Source organism: Oncorhynchus masou, chromosome 9 (genome assembly GCF_036934945.1).
Source record: "Oncorhynchus masou masou isolate Uvic2021 chromosome 9, UVic_Omas_1.1, whole genome shotgun sequence".
NCBI lineage: Eukaryota > Metazoa > Chordata > Actinopteri > Salmoniformes > Salmonidae > Oncorhynchus > Oncorhynchus masou.
Genome location: NC_088220.1, coordinates 62065975 through 62091056, shown reverse-complemented (window position 1 = coordinate 62091056; position 25082 = coordinate 62065975). Strand labels below are relative to the sequence as shown.

The 25082-nt window shown below is 43.8% G+C and overlaps 1 protein-coding gene across 3 annotated transcripts in view; it reads left to right on the top strand.

Moving 5' to 3' along the window:
• Positions 1-25082, top strand: part of LOC135546404 (LIM domain kinase 1-like) — a 79828-nt gene that overhangs the window by 47824 nt on the left and 6922 nt on the right. For 2 of the 3 annotated variants that reach the window (XM_064974796.1, XM_064974797.1), the window contains 10 exons: positions 11033-11142; positions 15258-15458; positions 16061-16166; positions 16461-16657; positions 17205-17394; positions 18822-18908; positions 20443-20574; positions 20851-20910; positions 21428-21493; positions 24798-24951. In XM_064974796.1, coding sequence (XP_064830868.1) covers positions 11033-11142; positions 15258-15458; positions 16061-16166; positions 16461-16657; positions 17205-17394; positions 18822-18908; positions 20443-20574; positions 20851-20910; positions 21428-21493; positions 24798-24951 — 1303 coding nt within the window. Of the gene's footprint in view, positions 1-3721; positions 3963-11032; positions 11143-15257; positions 15459-16060; positions 16167-16460; positions 16658-17204; positions 17395-18821; positions 18909-20442; positions 20575-20850; positions 20911-21427; positions 21494-24797; positions 24952-25082 lie in introns of those variants that run through there. The other variant, XM_064974798.1, reaches the window with a different exon arrangement.

The following is a 25082-nucleotide window of genomic DNA, read 5'->3' as shown; positions in this document are numbered from 1 at the left end:
GTGCAAAGACATCAGCTATTGATTGACGTCTGACCGCGGTTCAGTTCAACCAAGACGGTCAGGCAATCACGTTTACACAAAGATGTCAGACCAATGGTGTTATAGACGGACGGACTGACCAACTGAACTGAATGACAGACAAAGTCAATTTCCTCTGCTTATTTTCATCCCCTGCACTCTGGACGTGTGGCGTGATGCAGTCCAATCCCACACTGCCCACCCTTGGCATGCGGCCAGCGAAACCGGCCAGACTGCATTTTTCTTCAGCCTACAAAATGCATCCTCTGAAAGAGGGTTGTGTTTTTGTTGTTGGAGCTGGGATATAGAAGCACACTAAAATAGTGTGATGCAATGTGGGTATGACTCAGTCTGCCTGCTGATTGAAATGTTAATTTGATTAGGTCGTTTGGGTAGGAGAAGAGAACGACATGTATAGAGACATTTCTCACCGTGTCACTGTGCCTCTGCCTTCGATGAGTCAAGAGCCTCAGAATGGATAATTGAGAAATGATCAATTTCTCAAACAGCTTAGTTTAATTCCTTCCGCTCTGGTATAGTGTTGCAGTGTCCAGTGGGAGTAGGCAGGCTATGCCCCTGCAGGTATTCTAATGGGGTCTTCATGACCCCAAGGCAAGCATGACAACCACAACTCCAAGATAATTAACTCCCTTTGGTGGTTAATAATACATTTGAAGGCCAGGATCATTTCACTATAGTTATCAGTGGATGGATATTGGGAAATAGAGTACATGAAATGTCCCTCCCTTTCACAGACTATCCCAGTTTAGCAACATCTTATAACAACTCCCATTGGTTTAGATGGGAGTAATGTTGTTTTCTAAGTGTCTCATAATCATCTCTATGGTCTGATTAGCCTTGAGTATCTGTTGGGAAAGACACTCACTTTCAGACATTAAGACTGTAAGATGTTCAGTTTGTGACCATGGTGATTGAGCAATAGTCAGTGAACAAAAGTGTCATATTTTGAAGCTTGGGTGGAAGTTGTTTTGTTTGTCTTATCAGATATGCCTGGGGTTTTTTGGAAAGTAGGCTAGAGTTACTGTAAGGGTTTCAGCATGTCAACATAGAGGTTGAGCAACAGTGGTAGCAGGAGTGTGTGTGATACAGAAAGGGGGCTTAGCAGGAAGGAAGTGTAAGGTTATAGTGAAATGGAATTGACTTACCATGACCTCACTGCCTTGTCTTGATTGCCTGCCTACAATGACTTTGTCAACATTTTCCATCCCACACCATAGAATGGAGAGATCTTTGCATATTCACACGTATCCACGGATAACAATATGAACTTCAACCTGGTCTGACACTGATGAGCGTCTTCAATGAGACCGCCATCATTTATGACATTTTAGTACCTTTTCAGATTCAATATTCTTAGCTTTTTATTGGGGTTTTCCAATGATCTTATGTGTTGTGGCACATTCACATTCCTCCCCAGTAGAAACCTGTTTCAAACAACTTCATTTAAAAAACCACCCCCATGGATTTTTTTTCTTCCCCCTACTAGTGAAATTTCCCAAACATGGTTTGTTATGTGACTGGTCTCGGTGGGTTGTCTTTGTTAGCTTCAAACAGCTACATTTTAGTCCTCCACAAAGCTACATTTTGAAGGAGAGCATCAATAACATTGTCCAGCGCTTGTCTCCTCCACCATCGACGTCTGCCTGTCTTCCCTCCTGAAGACACAGGCTCTCTAGTGTTTAAGTTTTTACTCCTTTTTTAAACACTTTTTGTCAGTCCTTAGGCTGTCGCAGTGCAGAGAGGAAGGAACGGATTCTATGAAAAAACATGACTACCAGTGGTTTTCAGACTGCTTTATCCATTTGGTATTTCTATTTAAACTGTCTGGTTTGGGTTAGTATGGATACTTCTTTGAATGAGTCAATCAGTTGGGTAGTAACCTTTTTACTCCATGGTAAGAATTAGCCTCTCTACCAGGCCTTTCAGATATAGACAATAAAGCTTCATAACAGTCAGCCAGTCTTGCCGCCTGGTTAGTTTTAGCCTCGATGCCTTATTAGATTTGGCTGTCTGGTTGTGACCGCCTGGTTACATGTAGGTGATGTGACTGTTCAATGGACCAGTTATCTGTCCTGTCACCTTTTGGGTGGTTGGCTGGGATGCTCTGAAGCACTCAGGCTGCATTAGACTGAGTCTGAAATGGAAGCCCTATTGGGGCACTACATTTGACCGCGGCCCATATGTGCCATCTCAGACACATCCTCAATCGATTGTGTGTGTTTTTGATGAGAGGTCCATCAGACACTGCAGATGCCCCGGCCTTTCTCTATTAACATCTGCCGAGTCAGATGGCCCCAGGCAGCAGCTGGTATAAGAGAGCGGGGGGATAGAGGAAGGGGGGTGAGCGATGGACTGAGGTGAGAGAAAGAGGGAAAGTCTGACACAGAGAGAAAAGGTGAGTAAGAGAAGGAGAGAGCTAGAGACATAATAGAGTGAGCAAACAAATGGGACAGCAGGGACTGTCATCCAGCCTGAAACCAAGATCGCTGTCTGTCTGTGACTGTAGCACCTGGACAGGATCACTGATGCTACAGTTCCCTAAATAACATGTAAACACACCACCGCCACGCCCTGGCCTGGTCTGGCACTCCACAATGGTCACTGTGTTCAGCAAGTTATCATGTTATCATGTTATGGTGTGATGTGGTGATGCGTTGGTGTTCCTCTGCTTCATGTTTTACATTTAAAGAGCAGAGAATATTAACCATTACTGTGTTCTTAAAGGCACAATCTGGGATATTTACAATGGCCATTTCAATGAATGATATACATGTAACTGCCAATAGGGTTCCTTTATGTTGGCAGTTACCTGTAAGTTACCCATTTGATTCTTGAATAACAAAAAATGTATAACAGCCTCATGAGCTTAGTACAACTGTCTTACCCTATAACCCCAAATATAAGGTTTTATCTTCCTCTTAGGTGTTTGATGTTCCAGCTGGTTTGTATAGTAGATTGCGTTTAGGTTTTAAAAAGTATGTTTGTGTTCTAATCTTCCAATATGTGCTTTTACAGATGTATGATCTTAATTTGATCACCCAGGAAATGTTAATGTTAATGTAGTTTATTTGAGATTTAAAAAGTCTTCGGAATTTTGTAATTTCCACTGAAATTTCAGACTTAATTTTCCCTTATGTAAAATGTATCAACCCCTAATAAAATGTCCATGAATTATACTCCACATAATAATTCACATTTCCTGTTGCTGCAGGATTATTTTCCCGCTGTAGGAAACTGGCTCAAATTAAGATCCTACATTTGTATAATCAGTCTGTCATCCTCCCCACTAGTACAGTAAGCCCTTTAATGCAAGTGATGTTAGATGACATGGTGGTGTTGCGTGAGGGCTTTGGCTGGCCCCCTTTTTTTATTTTACATTTCCGACAGAGTATTAAATATGATCGCCTGTCAGCTGTGACTGAGCTAGAGGTTTGGAATAGGGGGACTAGGGAAAGGGGGATGGGGGAAGAAAGAGGGAGAAATATAAGAGGGGGGTATTTTCTGAAGACATCAGAGAGGAGACAGCCAGCAGGCGCATGGGTGGGCTGGACCAGGCAGGAAACGATGAGGTCATAGAAGCAGAGAGAGAGCGGCTGCCGCTTGTTAGAGTGAGTGAGAGAGAGAGAGGGGCAACGAGGGAGGGAGGGGAATGAGCAGCCTGTGACATCGTTTCAGAGATGAGCTCAGTGGCAAAGGCGTAGACAGTTCCTCTCTTTCTCTCTCGCTCTCTGCCTCATCCTTTTCTCTCTCTCTCATTTGGCCTCTGTGTTGTTGTGACAGCAGTGTGGGCTCACCAGAATGAACTAGTCTTGCCGGGAGTAGAGTGGACTGTATAGGAAAGCAGCAGCAGGGAGGCTGTCATGGTGTCAGATTTATTTTTCTGGGGATTTTGCTGTCTCAAGCTGTGGAAAAGGGACAGAAAGGTAAGATGGCTTTCCCTATGTAGACTGTGATGGAGTGAAAGGGCTTGGCTAGCTTCAGCCGGTTGATTGGCGGGGTGGCAGTCGGGCTGTCTCAAGTGGCTTGTGTTGAGTAAGCAGGCCTGATTCTGCTGTGTTTGTGTTTTAGGTCTCCATCTCTCTCTCTCTCTCTCTCTCTCTCTTGCATGTTTTAAGTAGAAATAGAACATAAATATTGATATTGTATCGTCCCTAAAATGATCTTGTTAAGAGATGGTTATGTTCATGTTGAAATGGTTGCAATGATCTCTAAGAAACTGGCTCCATGACATATACATTTTTTATTTAATAATTTTTGTTTCATGAAATAGACATGAGCCTAGGCGGTCACATGGTCTATATTTAGAGTAGGTCCTGCCCTAGATAAATCATACTTTGAGCCCCAGCTACAGTAGGCTAGGCTTGTTAAAGATTGATTGTGGAGCTGAGATGACTGCAGCCTGCACTGTACATATGCACAATATAAACACACAGGCCCATGTATACGCAGTCACACACGTGTACAGTGGTTTCTCTGAGCCTCTACCGGATGTCCACCTATCTATCAGATGGAACTCAAAGCTTCATTGACTGACCATGAAGTATCATGTTGATTTCATTAACAGCAGCCCTAAAGCATTTGTGGCTCATCATGATGCTGTAGATGCTACAGGATGGCCGTAACATGCTGTAGATGCTACAGGATGGCCGTAACATGCTGTTGATGCTACAGGATGGCCGTAACATGCTGTAGATGCTACAGGATGGCCGTAACATGCTGTAGATGCTACAGGATGGCCGTAACATGCTGTAGATGCTACAGGATGGCCGTAACATGCTGTAGATGCTACAGGATGGCCGTAACATGCTGTTGATGCTACAGGATGGCCGTAACATGCTGTAGATGCTACAGGATGGCCGTAACATGCTGTTGATGCTACAGGATGGCCGTAACATGCTGTTGATGCTACAGGATGGCCGTAACATGCTGTAGATGCTACAGGATGGCCGTAACATGCTGTAGATGCTACAGGATGGCCGTAACATGCTGTTGGCTAAGTGGTAAAAAGGGGTTTTCCAGTGAACAGGCATGAATCCAAGCCCTGTTTGGGGTTGCTGGGTGCTGTTTCTGCCACTTGGTCTGGTCTAATCATATTTGCCCCGTTTATTCTTTCTAAATGAGATCGGTGTCAGAAACAAAATGAAAGCCTGTGTTGCCAAATGAGATCTAAGTAGGAAGGAAGGCAGTGAACAGGAGGGAAGCCAACTGGTGATTGGAGCTGCCTAACTCTTAGGGGAAGAAATGTGCCATCTAGAACCTTTAAGTCCCCATAGGCGAACCATTTGAAGAACCCTTTTTGGTTCCAGGTAGAACCCTTTCTACACATGGTTCTACATGAAACCAAAAAGGGTTCTACGGGAAACGAAAAAGGGTTCTACCTGAAACCAAAAAGGGTTTCACCTGGAACCTAAAAGGGTTCTCCTATGAGGACAGCCAAAGAACACTTTTGGAACCCTTTTTTCTGAGTGTGGATAAGACAGAGGTGATGTCCTTTTTCTTCTCAAGATCCAGGCCATGCTCCACTTCTCTTCTTTCCACAGTTTAGGTTTTGGTTTGGAAATTGAAAAGCCAAATTTCATTGCTTGATGAATTGATTTAAATGCAGGATTCTATATTATAGACATTCTATCCATCTGTTATATGGATATTTGACTGATCCTGATCCTCCAGCACCTCAACATGCATGGTCCAAGTGGCTTTGGAATTTGGAATCCCCCATTAAGCTTTTTTTGAATTTGACCTAGAATTCACTCTCATGGGGGTATCGGGAGTATCTGTTACCTGCTGAATGTGCTGCTGATGTAACCAATTCCTGATGTCAACATCAGCTTGTGTAGCATGAAAGTACTTCTGTCATAGTTCTTGTGTGCAGTCTTGCTGGTGGTTTATTGGTTTTATGTGTACTTGTCAGTCTCAGAAGGCCTCAAAAACAGAAAATGTTGAGAAGCCCTGAGCTTTACTATTGCAGCAGTTCCATTGAACCTCAATAGGTCACTGGAATAACTAATCATCTCCAGGTCATAATGTGGTTAGTTACACCAACCGGATCCCCTCTGTACCAGCTCTGCATCACATCATGTTGTGTTAGGATTAGGTCATTGTAATAGATTTATCCTGCCTGGGATGGGTTAGTGAAGTCATGGCAGTGTGTGCTAATATCAGTTTAAATGACAACGTGTGCATGCATGTGACTGTGTGCGTGCATGGTGTAGTGTTTACATCAGGCTAACTGACGTAAGGGGTCATACCTTATGTTGCTAGTGTTTTATAGTCCCCATTACTCTCCACACATTATCCATATCACTATATCGGCAAGACCCTCCACAGGCCCACAATGCATCAGTATAACTGGAAGTCCATACAGGAAACATAAGTGAACAACCGGCTAAAGTTCCAATATCCACCACACTAATAAGCAATGTAGTGGGCAATGGGCAAGCATTCTAAGTGGAATGCTAGTATGGATATTAGAATATACTGTAGCATTGGCTCCAATTCACCTAGTTTACATGGTTGGACTAAACTTTTTATAATTAATCCTAAAACAAAAATGAAAGTGATGCAATAGTCTTGTGAACAGAAAATGTCCTAAACTCAATATGGAGACTTCCCTACCCCCCCACCCCTCCCTCCCCCACATCTGTTGTTTACACTAGAGAACCTGAGTGTCATTGTGAAACCAGAGGGTCATAAATACCTCTGATTGGTCCAACAGCGGCCATACACATTCCACAGGCTGTCTAAAAACAGACACACACACACACACACCACTAAATGGATTAGCCTCCCAACTTATCGTAATGTTTGGGTCGTCAAACACTTAAAGTTGAAACTTTGACACATTTAAGTACTGAAATGAAAGCCTTTGAATGGCTGTGTCATCATAATTTCACCAGGGATATTTCCTCATTCTTGTGAACTCATTTGCATTATCACTTGTGCTTTGGGAAAGCCCTCAAAGAAATTACATTTATTTGCAATGATTTGGTTTACAGTTTAGGAAGAGGAGATGAGTTATTGGACAAAGCCAATTTTAAAGATTTGCCTGGTTGTATACATGAGTAGTTCCAGGCAACTTCCTGTTTTCTATTACCAGATGAATTGCATTTCTCACCTTTGTATCTTCATCACAAGTCCCCAGCTGGTGCAGTCATTGTTCATTATAGGATCATGCTTAATATGTGACCGCCTCCCTCCAGCTCACCATGGTAACACACTGTTTCCAGATGCTTCTCCATGGCGACCTCACTCTTCCCAAAGGAAACGTGCTGATGATTTGGATTGTTGTGGACAGTGGTCCTGTGTGCGCCATATGACCAAGCCACACTGCTCTCTTACATACAGAGAGAGGGGGGGAAAGAGAGAGGGGGGGAAAGAGAGAGGGGGGGAAAGAGAGAGGGGGGGAAAGAGAGAGGGGGGGAGAGAGGGAGAGACCAGCTGTGGGTAGTTACAGTATATTCTGTAAGTTATCCCCACTCATTGTAAATTTAAGCTTTTTAACCAACTTTTTGGCAGGTTTCTCATGCTACATAGTTTCATTCTGAGTTATTGTGAACTAACTCAATTATCAGTGAGACAAAGGTAATAGAACGTTCCACCTATGAGAGATGTACAGGGTTATTGTTAGCTTCTCTATCTTTTCTTTCTCCCTCTCTCTCTCACTTGCTCTGCTCTGTCCCTCAGGCTTTTGATGTAGGAGTCTTTTCTTTGTGCGTGTGCAGCAGCAGCTGTCAGTTGTCAGATGTGGTTGGAGAGAAGAGTGTGTAGGAAAGGAGGGGGCGAGGGTCGACAAATGGCAGCAGCCACAGTGTCAGATGTGACAGGCATCACACTGTCTCTTCCTCTCCATCCAGCTGTCCTTCTTCTCCTCCCCACGGGGGCTCACACCTGAGACTGGCCACTGCCTGCCACACACACACACACGCACATTATGCACACACACACACACACACACACACACACACACACACACACACACACACACACAGAGCATAGTCTACAGTGTTAAATCAACACTGACAGTGTTAAATTTAACACTGGTCAAGTGTCTATATGGGTCCACACTTTTCAGTGTTAAATTAGCACACTGCTTAGTGTAAAGCCTTATTTGTGTATTACCCAGAATGCATTTCAAGTGAATTGTAGCGTTAACACCCATGACTGTATTTGTTAATGACAAAGACATGGTTGTTGATTTCATCCATTTTCATTTTTGTCCTGAAACCTTCATGAAGTGAGATCCTAAGCAAATATTTTATCATTAAAAATGTATTATTTAACACAATACAACAAGTATTTAATAAGGCCTTATTTTGAAGGCCTAGTTTTACCCTATACAGTGAGTGGCCTGAAACTCTTGGTTTTCAGGCCTGCAAGTCACATTATTTTGGCTAGCAAAGTGATGTGTAATTCCTATTGGAATCTAACAAGAGTGGGGTTAACCAACATTTGACATTTTTATTCAGTCGCAACCTGCATTCAGACTGACTGCCGGGTTGGGAAGACTAAGATATGGACTACCTAAACCATCTAAACTGGATCAACCAACTGGTGCAACAAAGTAACAGATTGGATTAGTTTAGAAAAATGTATGTTATTTATATTTGAGTAGCATAAGATTAATTAATTAATCAGTGTACATGCAAAAACATAGATATTGAAACAAATAATTCTAAAAATCAACCTGCAATAGAGCATGCTGGGAAATATTATAATAATGGATGTGGTTTTGGTTTAACACGGGTTATTAACACCAACACTGGGTTTCACTTACAGAGTTCATTTAACACCTGAATCCCCACTAGAAATATTACACAAAATTATTTTTTAACCTTTATTTAACTAGGCAAGTCAGTTAAGAACAAATTCTTATTTTCAATGACGGCCTAGGAACAGTGGGTTAACTGCCTGTTCAGGGGCAGAACGACAGTTTTGTACCTTGTCAGCTCGGGGATTTTGAACTTGCAACCTTTCGGTTACTAGTCCAACGCTCTAACAACTAGGCTACCCTGCCGCCCCAATAATCAACACTAGGTAACACTGGCCAATTTGCTGTACAGGCGCGCACACACTCACTCACGCTCACATGCATATTCTACTATCTGACTTTATTCTATAGAAGAAATGTTGACCCCTATCTTTCCTAATTTGTTGTACTTCATTCTCAATGCGGCACATGCTCTAATGTATCTATAATTATAATCTCATCTCCCTCCCTAAGTCTCTGTGATGTGGTGTTTACACGCACTGTGATCATAACTGACATAAAGATGTCAGCCACTTATTGTTTTATCCCCCCTACACTCCAAAACACAATGACTGTGACTCAACAAGCCATTGAGGCTGCTTTTCTTGACCAACTCATTTCATGTTCTGTCTGCTCCAGAGCTCAAATGGAAGCCAATTACACAGTCATTACCTTCTCTCCTCTCTCTCTTCTCATTCGCTCTCTGAGTCCCTCTGCTCTGTTGTTAACATGAACAATCAAGGTTAAAAAGGTACAAACATAGATCATTGAGTCAACCCATTTCTCCCTTTCTTTTTTATTCTCACTCTCTCTCCATTCCTTTCTGCATCAGTTGATGCTCAGAGTCAGACATAGCTTTTCCTGTGGCTGGGATGAGCCGCTCATGTTAATGACTTATTATTGATTAATTCCTTAATGTGTTCCATTGACTTCCTCCAAGCAGCCCGAGGGTACTCTCTCAGTGTGGGTTCTCTGGTTTCCATGGGAATGCTCCCTGGGGGGGGGGCAGACAGGGCTGTTTTTGTTGTTGTTGGTATCTATATTATCGACCATTTAAAAGCACTGTGCCACTCTTAAAGGAAGTTGTTAGTGCCACACTTTTTTTTGAGGCTTGCAGCAGTGGAAGCCTCGAGATGGGGGGGGGGTCATAAGAACAGTCATTTTTTTCTCTCTATTCTCATATTTCATAGATTACTCTTCTTTGTTCAGTATTCCCCCCCATCTCTCACATCTCTGAAAACTCCCCCTCAGTGAAATTTGAATTGCAGATCATTGCAGCTCTAGAGTGCCTACCACTCCCACCTCAAGCCCAACCCTCTGCTGATCAGTGCAGAAAATGAGAGAGAAAGAGAGCGGGAGAGAGAAGGAAATGGGTAGGAGAGAGAGAAGAGGGAGGGATCTAGAGAGAGAGAGGGGGGAGGTCTAATCAGATCTTCAACCTGTCTTTAAGGAGCTACAAGGTCACCAGGTTCTTGTTTAAGTAAAGCCCTGATTAGCCCTATCCAACCAGGAATGTTTTCCATTTGCATTTAAGGTAATTCTACCTGGGTGGGTTCTATGTATAGATTAGCATTCCATGTGTAAGTCAGGCCCTAGTGGTCTTACATCCTTCAGTAAATTACCATACATATCGTGAGCTATAAGGAAAACCTTTTGCCAAAAGCTTTCTTAAGTGACACCATTTAGACCAATTTGCCTGGTTACTATGTTGAGCCTGTGTGATTGTAGTATCTGTTTGTTTACAAATCTAGTCGTGGTCGGTAATTTAACTGGTTTTGCTGTTTTGAGCCGCAATTCAATTCTCAGCTACCTGCTTCTGCCAGTGATTGGATTGAGCTAGAAAGAAACCAGCCTGAAGCTAATAACGCTGATATCAGCCACAGCAATCTACCCTCCTTGCACTGGTTAACCTGCATCTGCCCTAGTTTGTTTCTCCATTTGTTGCTGTTATTGCGGTGTGATGCATCTACTGACCTGAACAAATAGTGAACATATAGTAGACTTGTAGTACATTCTCTTTGCTTTGTTTAATGTTTGACCTGTCATTGTGTTGTTTTGTAGATTTCTCTTTGCCTTGCTTTTAGGTCTTGATCAGACAGGTGGTCATTGCAATAGAATAATTTGGTTTGCAATTGACCGGCCTGCTGAAATAAAGGTTGAATAAAAAGATGAAAAGAAGGTGTTTAGCTGACTCTTAACCCTACCTAGTAATCCTACCCTGACCCTCCCTCTGCGTGTGTCTTCCAGGTTGCAGGGGAACAGAAGTACCACCCAGAATGCTTCACCTGTCTGAACTGCAGAGCCTTCATCGGAGACGGAGACACCTACGCACTGGTGGAGAGGTCCAAACTATACTGGTACATTGTAGTGATCATACAACTTTATTTATAAAATGATCCTCATATATTTCAGTCAGTGCGAATAGGGAGTAGGGTGTAGAGATTCAGCAGACTCCAGGGAAGGTCATTATTTGTCTTGGAGACAAGAGGTTATAATTTGTTCATAACGTTATTACAGTAATACCAGTGCTGTGCAGCCTGGTCACTGCAGCCCAAAGCAGAAATAGAAATGTGGAAATAACGGAAGTGGTGGATAGAGAAGCAACGGACATGAAGTAAGGAAGGGGGTACTGTAGGACACACACACACACACCCTGACACGAGGAGGGAGGAAGGGAATACTGTATGAAACACACACACACACACACCCTGACACTGCCTGTTCACCCCGCTATCATCCAGAAGGCGAGGTCAGTACAGGTGCATCAAAGCTGGGACCGAGAGACTGAAAAACAGCTTCTATCTCAAGGCCATCAGACTGTTAAACAGCCACCACTAACATTGAGTGGCTGCTGCCAACACACTGACACTGACTCAACTCCAGCCACTTTAATAATGGGAATTGATGGGAAATGATGTAAATATATCACTAGCCACTTTAAACAATGCTACCTTATATAATGTTACTTACCCTACATTATTCATCTCATATGCATACATATATACTGTACTCTATATCATCGACTGCATCCTTATGTAATACATGTATCACTAGCCACTTTAACTATGCCACTTTGTTTACATACTCATCTCATCATATGTATATACTGTACTCGATACCATCTACTGTATCTTGCCTATGCTGCTCTGTATTATCACTCATTCATATATCCTTATGTACATATTCTTTATCCCCTTACACTGTGTATAAGACAGTAGTTTAGGAATTGTTAGTTAGATTACTTGTTGGTTATTACTGCATTGTCGGAACTAGAAGCACAAGCATTTCGCTACACTCGCATTAACATCTGCTAACCATGTGTATGTGACATAAATTTGATTTGATTTGACACGAGGAGGGAGGAAAGGGGTACTGTATGACACACACACACACACACCCTGACACGAGGAGGAAGGAAGGGGGTACTGTATGACACACACACACACACACACCCTGACACGAGGAGGGAGGAAGGGGGTACTGTATGACACACACACACACACCCTGACACAAGGAGGGAGGAAGGGGGTACTGTATGACACACACACACACACCCTGACACGAGGAGGGAGGAAGGGGGTACTGTATGACACACACACACACACACACACCCTGACACGAGGAGGGAGGAAGGGGGTACTGAATGACACACACACACACACACACACACACCCTGACACGAGGAGGAAGGAAGGGGGTACTGTATGACACACACACACACCCTGACACGAGGAGGGAGGAAGGGGATACTGTATGACACACACACACACACACACACACACACCCTGACACGAGGAGGGAGGAAGGGGGTACTGTATGACACACACACACACACACACCCTGACACGAGGAGGGAGGAAGGGGATACTGTATGACACACACACACCCTGACACGAGGAGGGAGGAAGGGGGTACTGAATGACACACACACACACACACACCCTGACACGAGGAGGGAGGAAAGGGATACTGTATGACACACACACACACACACACACACACCCTGACACGAGGAGGGAGGAAAGGGATACTGTATGACACACACACACACACACACACACACACCCTGACACGAGGAAGGGGATACTGTATGACACACACACACCCTGACACGAGGAGGGAGGAAGGGGGTACTGTATGACACACACACACACACCCTGACACGAGGAGGGAGGAAGGGGGTACTGTATGACACACACACACACACACCCTGACACGAGGAGGGAGGAAGGGGGTACTGTATGACACACACACACACACACCCTGACAGGAGGAGGGAGGAAGGGGGTACTGTATGACACACACACACACACCCTGACACGAGGAGGGAGGAAGAGGGTAGTGTATGACACACACACACACACACACACACACACCCTGACACGAGGAGGGAGGAAGGGGGTACTGTATGACACACACACACCCTGACATGAGGAGGGAGGAAGGGGGTACTGTATGACACACACACACACACACACACACACTGACACGAGGAGGGAGGAAGGGGGTACTGTATGACACACACACACCCTGACACGAGGAGGGAGGAAGGGGGTACTGTATGACACACACACACACACCCTGACACGAGGAGGGAGGAAGGGGGTACTGTATGACACACACACACACACACACACACACCCTGACACGAGGAGGGAGGAAGGGATGTTGAAATGCAAGCAGTCATTGTCCTGTGAGCTCTGAATGGAAGTGTCAGTGTGTGTGTGATGGGAGGTTGACTAGATCATTATTCTGCCTTCTGACATTCTAGCACAATGTTAGAATATTATTTCATTCTATCAGGTGATGCTCACAGAAATGTAAATGATCACTTACATTACTGTTCAAAAGTTTGGGGTCACTTACAAATGTCCTTGTTTTTGAAAGAAAAGCATAAATATTTCTTTGTCCATTTTAAAATAACATCAAATTGGTCAGAAATACAGTGTTATATGTATGTTATGTTGTAAATGACTATTGTAGCTGGAAACGGCTGATTTATTATTTATTTTTTTACCCCCTTTTTGTGTTATCCAATTGTTAGTAGTTACTGTCTTGTCTCATCGCTACAACTCCCGTATCGGCTCGGGAGAGACCATGGTCGAGAGCCATGTGTCCTCCAAAACACAACCCAACCAAGCCGCACTGCTTCTTAACACAGTGCGCATCCAACCCGGAAGCCAGCCACACCAAGGTGTCGGAGGAAACACTGTACACCTAGCGACCTAGTCAGTGTGCACTGCGCCCGGCCCACCACAGGAGTCGCTAGTGCGCGATGAGACAAGGATATCCCTACTGGCCAAACCCTCCCTTGTGCGTCGCCTCATGGACCTCCCGGTCGCGGCCGGATGCGACAGAGCCTGGGCTCGAACCCAGAGCCTCTGGTGCGGTGCAGTGACTTAGACCACTGCGCCACCTGGGAGGCCCCTTAAATGGCTGATTTTTAATGTAATATCTACATAGGTATACAGAGGCCCATTATCAGCAACCATCTCTCCTGTGTTCCAATGGCACGCTGTGTTAGCTAATGCAAGTTTATTATTTTAAAAGGCTAATTGATTATTAGAAAACCCTTTTGTAATTATGTTAGCACAGCTGAAAACTGTTCTGATTAAAGAAGCAATATAATTGGCCTTTTTTAGACTAGTTGAGTATCTGGCTATTAAGGCTATTCCATGCGAGAAATTGCCAAGAAACTGAAGATCTCGTACAACGCTGTGTACTACTCCCTTCACAGAACAGCGCAAACTGGCGCTAACCAGAATAGAAAGAGGAGTGGGAGGCCCCGGTGCACAACTGAGCAAGAGGACAAGTATATTAGTGTCTAGTTTGAGAAACCGACGCCTCACAAGTCCTCAACTGGCAGCTTCATTAAATAGTACCTGCAAAACTCCCGTCTCAATGTCTACAGTGAAGAGGCAACTCCGGGATCCTGGCCTTCCAGGCAGATCTGTCCAGTGTCTGTGTTCTTTTGCCCATCTTAATATTTTATTTTTATTGGCCAGTCTGAGATATGGCTTTTTCTTTGCAACTCTGCCTAGAAGGCCAGCATCCCGGAGTTGCCTCTTCACTGTTGACGTTGAGACTGGTATTTTGCGGGTACGATTTGAGGCGTCTGTTTCTCTAACTACACATTAATGTACTTGTCCTCGTTAAAAATCAGCCGTTTCCAGCTACAATAGTCATTTACAACATTAACAAGGTCTACCCTGTATTTCTGACCAATTTATGTTATTTTAATGGAGTACAAATTTGCTTTTCTTTCAAAAACAAGGACATTTTTAAGTGACCCCAAACTTTTGAATGGTTGCGTACATCCAAAACAATATGCGTAAATGCCATTGTGTATAAGAACAAATTACATTTGCATTCTTATTTTTCTGTATTAATATAGCATTACGGATATTCATACACTTGTCTATTCTATCTATGCTGATCTCCCCCTGCGTCTCTGCCCCTTCTCCCTCCACAGTGGCCACTGTTACTACCAGACCATTGTGACGCCTGTGTCCCTGTCAGACTCACCATGCTCCAGGATCCCCCACACGGTGACCCTGGTGTCCATCCCAGCCTCCACAGACGGGCGGAGAGGGATCTCGGTCGCCATCGACCAGCCTCTCAGCCCTCTCAGTCCCAACGGCTACGGCCCTGAACACACTGTCAGGGTGTCACAGTGAGTATAGAGGAAGGATGGGGGGGATAGGAGGGATGGAAGGTGAGAGAGGGGGGTAAGTAGGCAATGGGAGGGTGGAGATAAGGAGGGATTGGGAAAGAGGGGGGGGCGAGAGAGGGAAAAGATGATTCCTTATGTTAGTGGGATTTCCTGGTTTAATTAAAAATTGAATAGAATTGTAATAAATACACCAAGGGAGGGATGGATTGGGGGAGGGAGGGGGAGAAGGCAATGGATGGGGAGGCTAACAGAAGGATTGGAGATGAATGAACAGAAGACATGGAAGTCAGAGAAAAGCACAGAATGGAAGTTAGGGAAAGTGAGGACATTGTTATTTAAATCCAGTGTAGATTAAATACTATACCCATGTCCTTGTACAACAAAAGGGAAGGAAAGGATCTAGCAGTATATAAGCAGTCTGGTCTTTTATCTTTCCAGTTGACCAGTATATCATTCTGTACATGTTAGATTTTCTAAAGTCTCACTCTGTCATACTTCCTAGACTTATGAAGTAACCACTCGGCTAATGTAATGGCAGAAAGATGGATAGAGGTTAAATCTGTGTCCAACTGTTTATCGCTGTTCTCTCATTCCTTCTCCAGGGTGGACTCTGAGTTGATCAGTCCAGATGTGAAGAACTCCATACATGTCGGAGACCGGATCCTGGAGATCAACGGAACACCCATCAGGAACGTTCCTCTCGATGAGGTAACCAACTGACATCTCTTCTACCTGTGTTGCTGTTAGACATCAATGACATTGATATTAGTGAGATGTTAATGAAATTCAAGGCTTGATGTTAGAAGATCTAAGTTTAAGTCCTCACTCATGTTTAATCTACAGAAATGGAGTTGACAGACACTAGGAGGCAATCTCATTCACTCCACCAAAACATGAACACTCTTAGCCATGCTACATGCTATGCTATATGCTATGCTAGATTCTACATGTTATGTTGCATTCTAATGCTAAACTGATCATCTTTTTCCTCCGCTCCACCAGATTGACCTGCTCATCCAGGAGACCAGTCGTCTACTCCAGCTGACCATAGAGCACGACCCCCACGACCAGGGGGGTTCAGAGGGGGAGACGGTGGACGGACCCCTGATCACTCCTCTGTCTGGCGGTCCCAGCCCCATCCTCCCCATCACCCAACCCCCACACCCAGACATCAATAACCTACGCTCACGCATGATCACGTAAGGACTAATCTCAGTGCCATTTACAGACGCACAAATACATGCTGTTTTAGACATGGTGTTTTGGTTTATTTCAAGTACAGTATGAATAGGATAGAAAATGAAAGAAATACGTGACAAAATACAGATTTATATAAAATCTTCAGCTAAATTAATGTATGCATAAATAAAAGCATTCAACGTGTACTAAACACATTTTGGACATAATTAGCTTACATGAATTACATTTTATTGGTGCAAATATGTGGGCTGACACACATTACATTATTTCAGCTCTTCAGTGAAATGGATGAGCAATGTCTAACTGCAGTTACGCTGTCGCTCCAATTTCATAATTAGTATATAACGGTAGTAGATGCTAGACTGATGCCTTATGACAGGGTTGGCAACGTCATTTAACACTGTGAAGGGCAGTATGGATGCACATCAGTGATCCTGTGAGACTGATTTATTTTTCTTTGTCTGTTCCATCTTTCTCTTTTTCATTCTCTCCACCTCTCACTCCCTTCTTTTATCTCTCTCTCTCCCCCTCTCCCCCTCTCTCCAGACGGAGCTACAGTATTGATAAGTCTCCGTGCTCCAGTAACGCAGCGTCCCCTCTCTCTCAGAGGAAGGACATTAACCGCTCCGAGTCACTGCGGGTCGTCTCCAACAGTCGCATGCACCGGATCTTCCGGCCCTCAGACCTCATCCATGGAGAGGTGCTGGGAAAAGGCTGCTTTGGACAGGCCATCAAGGTAAACACACCAACCTGATGACTTGGGTATGACGTGGACATTGTCTGTTCAACTGTCCTCTCTGTTAAAGATGACCATGGAAAACCATTTAATTTTGGGGGACAATTCCAACACCTTAACCTTTCTAGGGCAGGCTCGACAACATTCTGCTGAAAAGGCAGCCACAATTTTTTTGAAATATGTAACTTTCACACATTAACAAGTCCAATACAGCAAATGAAAGATAAACATCCTGTTAATCTAGCCATCGTGTCCTTATTTCAAAAATGCTTTACAGCGAAAGCACAGCATATGATTGTTAGGTCAGAGTCAAGTCACAAAAACATACACAGCCATTTTCCAGCCAAAGATAGGAGTCACAAAAAAAGTAGAAATATAGTTAAAATTAATCACTAACCTTTGATGATCTTCATCAGATGACACTCATAGGACATCATGTTACACAATACATGTATGTTTTGTTCGATAATGTGCATATTTATATCCAGAAATCTCAGTTTACATTGCCACGTTACGTGCAGTAATGTTTTAATTCCAAAACATCCGGTGAGTGTTATTCACAGAATTAAAGATGGACGTATCCTCTATGCAACCACTGTGTCAGATTTCAAAAAAGCATAATCTGAGAACGGTGCTCGGAACCCAAAACAGCCAGAGGAATATCCGCCATTTTGGCGTCAACAGAAGCTAGACCGAGTCTCTCTGCCAGACCACTCACTCAAAGAGCTATTATGAGCCCCTCCTTTATAGTAGAATCCTCAAACCAGTTTCTAAAGACGGTGACATCTAGTGGAAGCCCTAGGAAGTGCATCCTCATTCATATCTCACTGGGCTTTCAATAGGCACTGTTTTGAAAATCGATTTCTCACTTCCTGTTTGGATTTCTTCTCAGGTTTGCCTGCCATATGAGTTCTGTTATACTCACAGACATCATTTAAACAGTTGTAGAAACTTCAGAGTGTTTTCTATCCAATACTAATAATAATATGCATATATTAGCATCTGGGACAGAGTAGGAGGCAGTTCAGTCTGGGCACGCTATTCATCCAAAAGTGAAAATGCTGCCCCCTATCCCAAAAAGGTTTTAAAAATCCCACTTCACACGAGTGAATGTGTGTCAAATGTTACTGCGTAGGAGCTGTATATTCTGTGTTCAAAAGTTCCAGAAGATGGCAGTGTTGAGATGCTTTACAGAATGGCCTCAGATGAAACCAGAAAGTACAGTAGCCTATATGTTCATCTGCTGCTTGGAAGATGCACTCAAGCAGGGAGTAAATATCTGCTTTGAGAGGGAGACCACATATATGCAGGGTTTTTATTCCCAGATTCCCAGATTTACCTGTTGGGGTGAAATTAGCTTTGAACGGAAAGTACCCCCATTCCCCGTGGCGCAGACTGATGAAATCACGGTGTGTGTGTTTCTGCAGGTGACCCACAGAGAGACAGGGGAGGTGATGGTGATGAAGGAGCTGATTCGTTTCGATGACGAGACACAGAGGTCATTCCTAAAAGAAGTGGGTGACCACTCTTTCAACCTTGACTTATTTTGCCTTTGTTGGTGTGTCACCATCATGGTTCAACAGGGTCAAATCAGGAGTTACATTGAGATTCTAAATTCAATTTGCTTATAAATGATTTCAGAAGATTTTAGATAAACCTAAAGGTTTATGAAGGTACACCATCCATCTCTTTCCTTTATTCCAATGATTTGAAACACCACACGCAATGACAATCTCTGTGCTTGTCCCAAAGAGCTCCCACTTCTTCTAAGGACAGTACAATCCTGTGCTACGCATCTACAGAACATGTATCGTCAAGAACATTGCTTGGGCTTAGTTCAGTGACAGAGATCACAGACCATGTTTCCAACCCTGGCCACTATTGTTAACACTGCTAGTCTAGGTTTACCACAGAGTGTAGTATATCAAGCTCGGAATGTCATGTTTAGATGACAGTAATACACACCACTACACCTCGTAAAAAGTACCCCACCCTAATTAGGCTGTGAGGGGTGGAAAGACAGTCATTAGAGGTATACACAGGTATATACCCTTTGCCACATCCCACCCAAATACACAGACACTCACATCAACAATCAAATGCACACTCGCCACACATGTGCACACATACAAATACACTATTCTACCCTGCATTCTACTCTCCTCTTCAGGAAACAATGTGTGAACACTGAGGTGTGCAGGTTAATACCCTTAGTCCCTTTAATAACTCTGTAAGCAGTTAAAACAACAGGCCATGACCGCCCACCAACAAACAGCGGAATGCAGACTGAGGTTTGTTTTAGAACTGTTTTTATTAGTGCCCTGCCTGCACAACACTCCAATTACAAAGGAAGGGCTCAGCTCTCTTGCAAACTTATCACACATCACAAACACCGCCTTGGGAATGGTTTCCTGTGTTCCTAAGTTCAAGATGTTTTTTTAAGTTGTTTGATGGATTGGAGTCGTGCCCTTATGTTAGAGACATGGTAGTCCTTTTTAAAACCGTTGGCCTTTTGAGCCTTGGTGCCCATTTGAAATCAAAGCCTTCAAAATAGTTTTCTCCCTCCCTTCCCTTGACTTCAGAGTAGCTTATGTAATGTTTACCTCCTTTAGGACCTAATCAGTTTTTCTCTCTTTGGGAAGCTGTAATAACCACGTATTATTCCTGTTTCTTGTTACAATTATGTCAAGTTAATGACAGGAGAGGAGACATCTTATATGTTTAGACCAGGAGGAAATGGTTATAGACTAAAATCAAAGTCTAGAAGGAGGAATGTCCATCTCACAAAGACCCTCAGGGCGGGAGACAAGGAGGTCTTTCACTAATTATGTAGCTACCCACCCAGTTCATCTAACTACTGCTTTCACTAAACCCACACAACACAACCACTCCCACCAGCTCCTAGATGTTTGGTCTTTATGAGGAGTCAGGACTAGGACAGCTCCTGGACTGTAGCTCTAAATATGGGTTCAATAACTAACAAAGGTCCCACATTTAAACCTAAAGTATCTTCCAAGACTTAAAAGGTGTACCCTCCTCCCTCTCCAGGTGAAGGTGATGCGTTGTCTGGAGCACCCCAATGTGCTGAAGTTTATAGGTGTCCTCTACAAAGACAAGAGACTCAATTTCATCGCAGAGTACATCAAAGGAGGAACCCTGAGGGAGATCATTAAGAAAATGGTAACGGTGGTGTGTCTGTGTGTGTCTGTGTGGGATTTTAGTACTTTGTTGTGTGCACTTCTGTATGGGTGTGCCACTGCACCAGATTGTGTGTGTGCGGTTGGGTGGCTGTGTGTCCCCATGAGTGCATAGTTGTGTGTTGTACATTGTGTCTCAGAGTCATCAGAGGATACAGGATTAGGATTAGAGAGCCTCCCTTTTAGTTTTAATCACTGGTGTTTATGTTCTGTGAAACATCCAGAGTCTGATTCTATCCTTGGTTTGTCTTACTAACAGGATATCAACTACCCTTGGAATCAGAGAGTGAGCTTTGCTAAAGACATTGCTGCAGGGATGGTGAGTGAATGATCCATGCCAAATAGAATGTATAGAATGCCTCTAGAATAAAACCAAAAACAGATCAGAAGCCAGTATGCACTGTGGGTCTTGTCGGGACCAGGGTTCACTGCTGCAATCAGAGAAACTGCAGTGCAGTGGTGGTGAATAGAATGACAGACAGTGCAGTCAAACTAACCATGCTCACACTGCCCTCCAGTGGAGATCTAGAGGAAGTGTTGCAGCAGTGTTGTTCACATGTGTAGCAGATTTTCCCTATATGAAAATTATAGCTTGAATTCCTTCTGGATTAGGGCATCATGGGTAGTCATGGTGTGTTGCCTTTGATTTGGGTTTACAGTGATGAATATAGCACATGACTGTAGATTAGTGAATGTACAAAGGCTATTCTCTGAAAGAAGAACAATGCACATTTGTTCCACTTGGCACTGGTTTGGGGGTTTAGACTTAATACTTAACTCTTGTTTTCTTTCTTTCACTCTCTTTCCATCCCCCTCTCTTTCTCTCTGTCTTCCAGTCATATCTGCATTCCATGAACATAATCCACCGCGACCTGAACTCATACAACTGTCTTGTCAGAGAGGTGAGTACAGAGATGTAAGGTATGTTCTCTCTCAGGGGTGCGTGTTTTCTTTGAGGATTAAGAGTTTGCACCTGTATGTCTAGATCACATACAGGTGTGTCTCTCATTGAAAGAGATGTGACAATGGCGATGTACTGACATTAGACACAGCGAAACCTTTGTTAGGGTAAAGTACAGTAGAGTGTACCTCTCAAAGTCAACAGTCATAGTATTCACACTCTTCTCTTTATTTCTCTATGTTGTTGAGTGTGCTCTCTCTCGCCACCTCTCTCTCTCTGGCATGTGTCTTTATGTCTGTGGGAAGATGAATAGTCTTGTAGGTAGGTTTGCAGTGTGTAGGGTATTCTAAGTATTGTGCTGCAGCAGATGTGACTGTGTGTGTGTCCTCTGTCTCCCTTTTAAGAACAGTATGGTGGTGGCAGACTTTGGGCTGGTGTTGATAGTATATTGTATTATACAATTTCAAAAACATTACAATACATTCACAGATTTCACAACGCACTGTGTGCCCTCAGGCCCCTACTCCACCACTACCACATATCTACAGTACTAAATCCATGTGTACGTGTGTTTATAGTGCGTATGTTATCGTGTGTGCATGTGTCTGCGCCTATGTTTGTGTTCCTTCACAGTCCCCACAGTTCGATACGGTGTATTTTTATCTGTTTTTAAAATCTCATTTTACTGCTTGCATGTGTTACTTGATGTGCAGTAGAGTTTCATGTTGTCATGGTTCTATGTAGTACTGTGCGCCTCCCATAGTCTGTTCTGGACTTGGGGACTGTGAAATGCCTTCTTATGGCATGTCTTGTGGGGTATGCTTGGGTGTCCGAGCTATGCGCCAGTAGTTCAAACAGACAGCTTGGTGCATTCAACATGTCAATACCTCTCATAAATACAAGTAGTGATGAAGTCAATCTCTCCTCCACTTTGAGCCAGAAGAGACTTGACATGCATATTATTCATATTAGCTCTGTGTTCATCCAAGGGCCAGCTGTGCCGACAGTTCTGAGACAATTTCAAAAAGTCTGTTTTTGTGGCACCTGACCACACGACTGAACAGTAGTCCAGGTGCGACAAAACTACGCCCTGTAGGACCTGCCTTGTTGATAGTGCTGTTAAGAAGGTAGAGCAGCGCATTATTATGGACATACTTCTCCCTATCCTAGCTACTGTTGTATCAATATGTTTTGACCATGACAGTTTTACAGTCCAAGGTTACTCCAATCAGTTTAGTCACCTCAACTTCCTCAATTTCCACATGATTAATTATAAGATTTAGTTGAGATTAGGGTTTAGTGATTGACTTGTCCCAAATACAATGCTTTTAGTTTTAGAAATATTTAGGACTAACTTATTCCTTGCCACCCACTCTGAAACTAACTGCAACTCTTTGTTAAGCGTTGCAGTCATTTCAGTCGCTGTAGTAGCTGACGTGTATAGTGTTGAGTCATCCGCATACATAGACACACTGGCTTTACTCAAAGCCATTGGCATGTCATTAGTAAAGATTGAAAAAAGTAAATGGCCGAGACAGCTGCCCTGGGGAATTCCTGATTCTACCTGGATTATGTTGGAGAGGCTTCCATTAAAGAACACCCTCCGTGTTCTGTTGACGTGGGTCTATTTTGAGCACTTTCTTCTGGGATGCTTACTTGTTTTCATTGCTTTACTGGGAAGCTTAGCATAAGTACATTTGCTCATGTTATTTATGTTAGTGCAGGGTGAGCTGCACATAGTGGACTTCCTCCTAGGGCACACTGGCTCAGTGCTAAAAGTATAAATCTGGTTCATAGGCACATGATTACTGCATACAGTAGCTGTAGGATCAGCAGAGGCAGTTAAAGGGACAAATTAGGTTACTTGCATTGTGTCTACCAAACACCCCTGGTGTAATGTACATTTGCTGAGCAACAAAATGGTAGGGATTAGCTGAGCTGGGCTTGGGTCATTGTCTCAATACAGCTTTATAATACTGTGAAAGGATCCAGGAACACAAATGATCCCATTGGGTGGATCCCATCCTCCTTATAAAACCTGTTTTGTTTCCAAAAGATATCGAAATTGTCATCAAAAGTTACACCCATTTAGCTGCAATAATCACATAGCCAGTTGTGAAGAGAAAACCATGCTAAAGCGTTCCATGTCATGATTCTGAGAGGGCACAGGGCCAGATATGATGGGTCTTTTGTGAGTATCTAGCAGAGTCAATCAGCTCTTCATAATGTCATTAACACCCCCATTACCTACGATAGAATCGATTTCCATGTCCTGACGTAGTACATCCGGGAGAAGCTTAGTAAAGTAATTTACTCGAACTCCGGGATAGGACATTGTTTTTGCACCAGGAACGGTCACATTTCTTACCATGGAGCTGCCCAAAATCACTGCTGGCGAGAAGGATGAGGAAATCTGCCCATGTCCCACGCTTTACTGGATTCGGAGAACCCTTTATGGACAAGCGAGAGGCAGGATAGCTTAAGCCCGTTGCTCCTGGCGCCTGCTGCAGGCCTCCGACAGATGGAGAAGCCCCACCGATGTCAACTTCGAAATTGTAGTAGTAGGCACTGCGGCCCAAACACAGGCACCCCGAGCGACGAAGGTGCAGGAAGATCAGGCTCCGGGACGGCGAACCTATTAGTTGTTTGTATCCACTCCGGGCCTCTCGTTGGGGCTTACACAGCTCATGACATGAGACCATCGTTGATTGCCTTGCTCCAAATGCTGTGCTCCTTCGACTCCGCTATCAGATCGGGAGCTCTGGGCAACACCGGCCAGTCTGATAACAACAAGCGACAAGGCGGAGAAAACGCCGTCCAGCCACCGGCGTAGAAAATTGAACCATTCCACTCTGCGTTTTCCCCAGTATCTTACGTAGGCTGGCGACCTGGGTGATCAAGGAATCCACCTCAGCCTATAATCCTATGCAAGTAAACAATTGCCACATTGGAACTCCGAGTGATCCAGTTTGTCCTGAAACAAAGGGTAGTAGATACAACTCCTACACCGATGGAACCATTCATTTATTTCTCCAGACAGAGGCTCCATTACAAAACTCTTCTGGGACAAACTTTGTTAGCTTGATGGCTAGCAGTTTAGCGTCTCAGTCAAGCAGGCTTCATCCTGTCTGTTATGCAGGATTCCGAGACAAGAAATAGAGGTCCTAGCTGTTAAAAGTTCGGTATTCGTATTTAATGAATAGCGGTTTTGTGTGTTTTTCTAGCATACAATGTTCAGCTGCTCACTCTGATCACGTATGAATGACTCTGTCTGCTCTGTTTGTCCCCTCTCTGTCTCCCTGTAGAATAACAGTGTGGTGGTGGCAGACTTTGGGCTGGCTCGGCTGATGGTGGAAGACAAGATCCAGGACAAGAGTCTCCTGCAGAAGAAGCCTGACCGCAGGAAGAGATACACTGTAGTGGGCAACCCCTACTGGATGGCCCCGGAGATGATCCACGGTATGTGGGGTTGACCTGTTTTAACCACCATTGCTTGAATTGCACTGAAATTGAATGACTCAACCAAGTGGGTTTTAAACAGAAAAATGTGAATTCTTCAGTTTTTTCAACACTACATACTGTAATACATT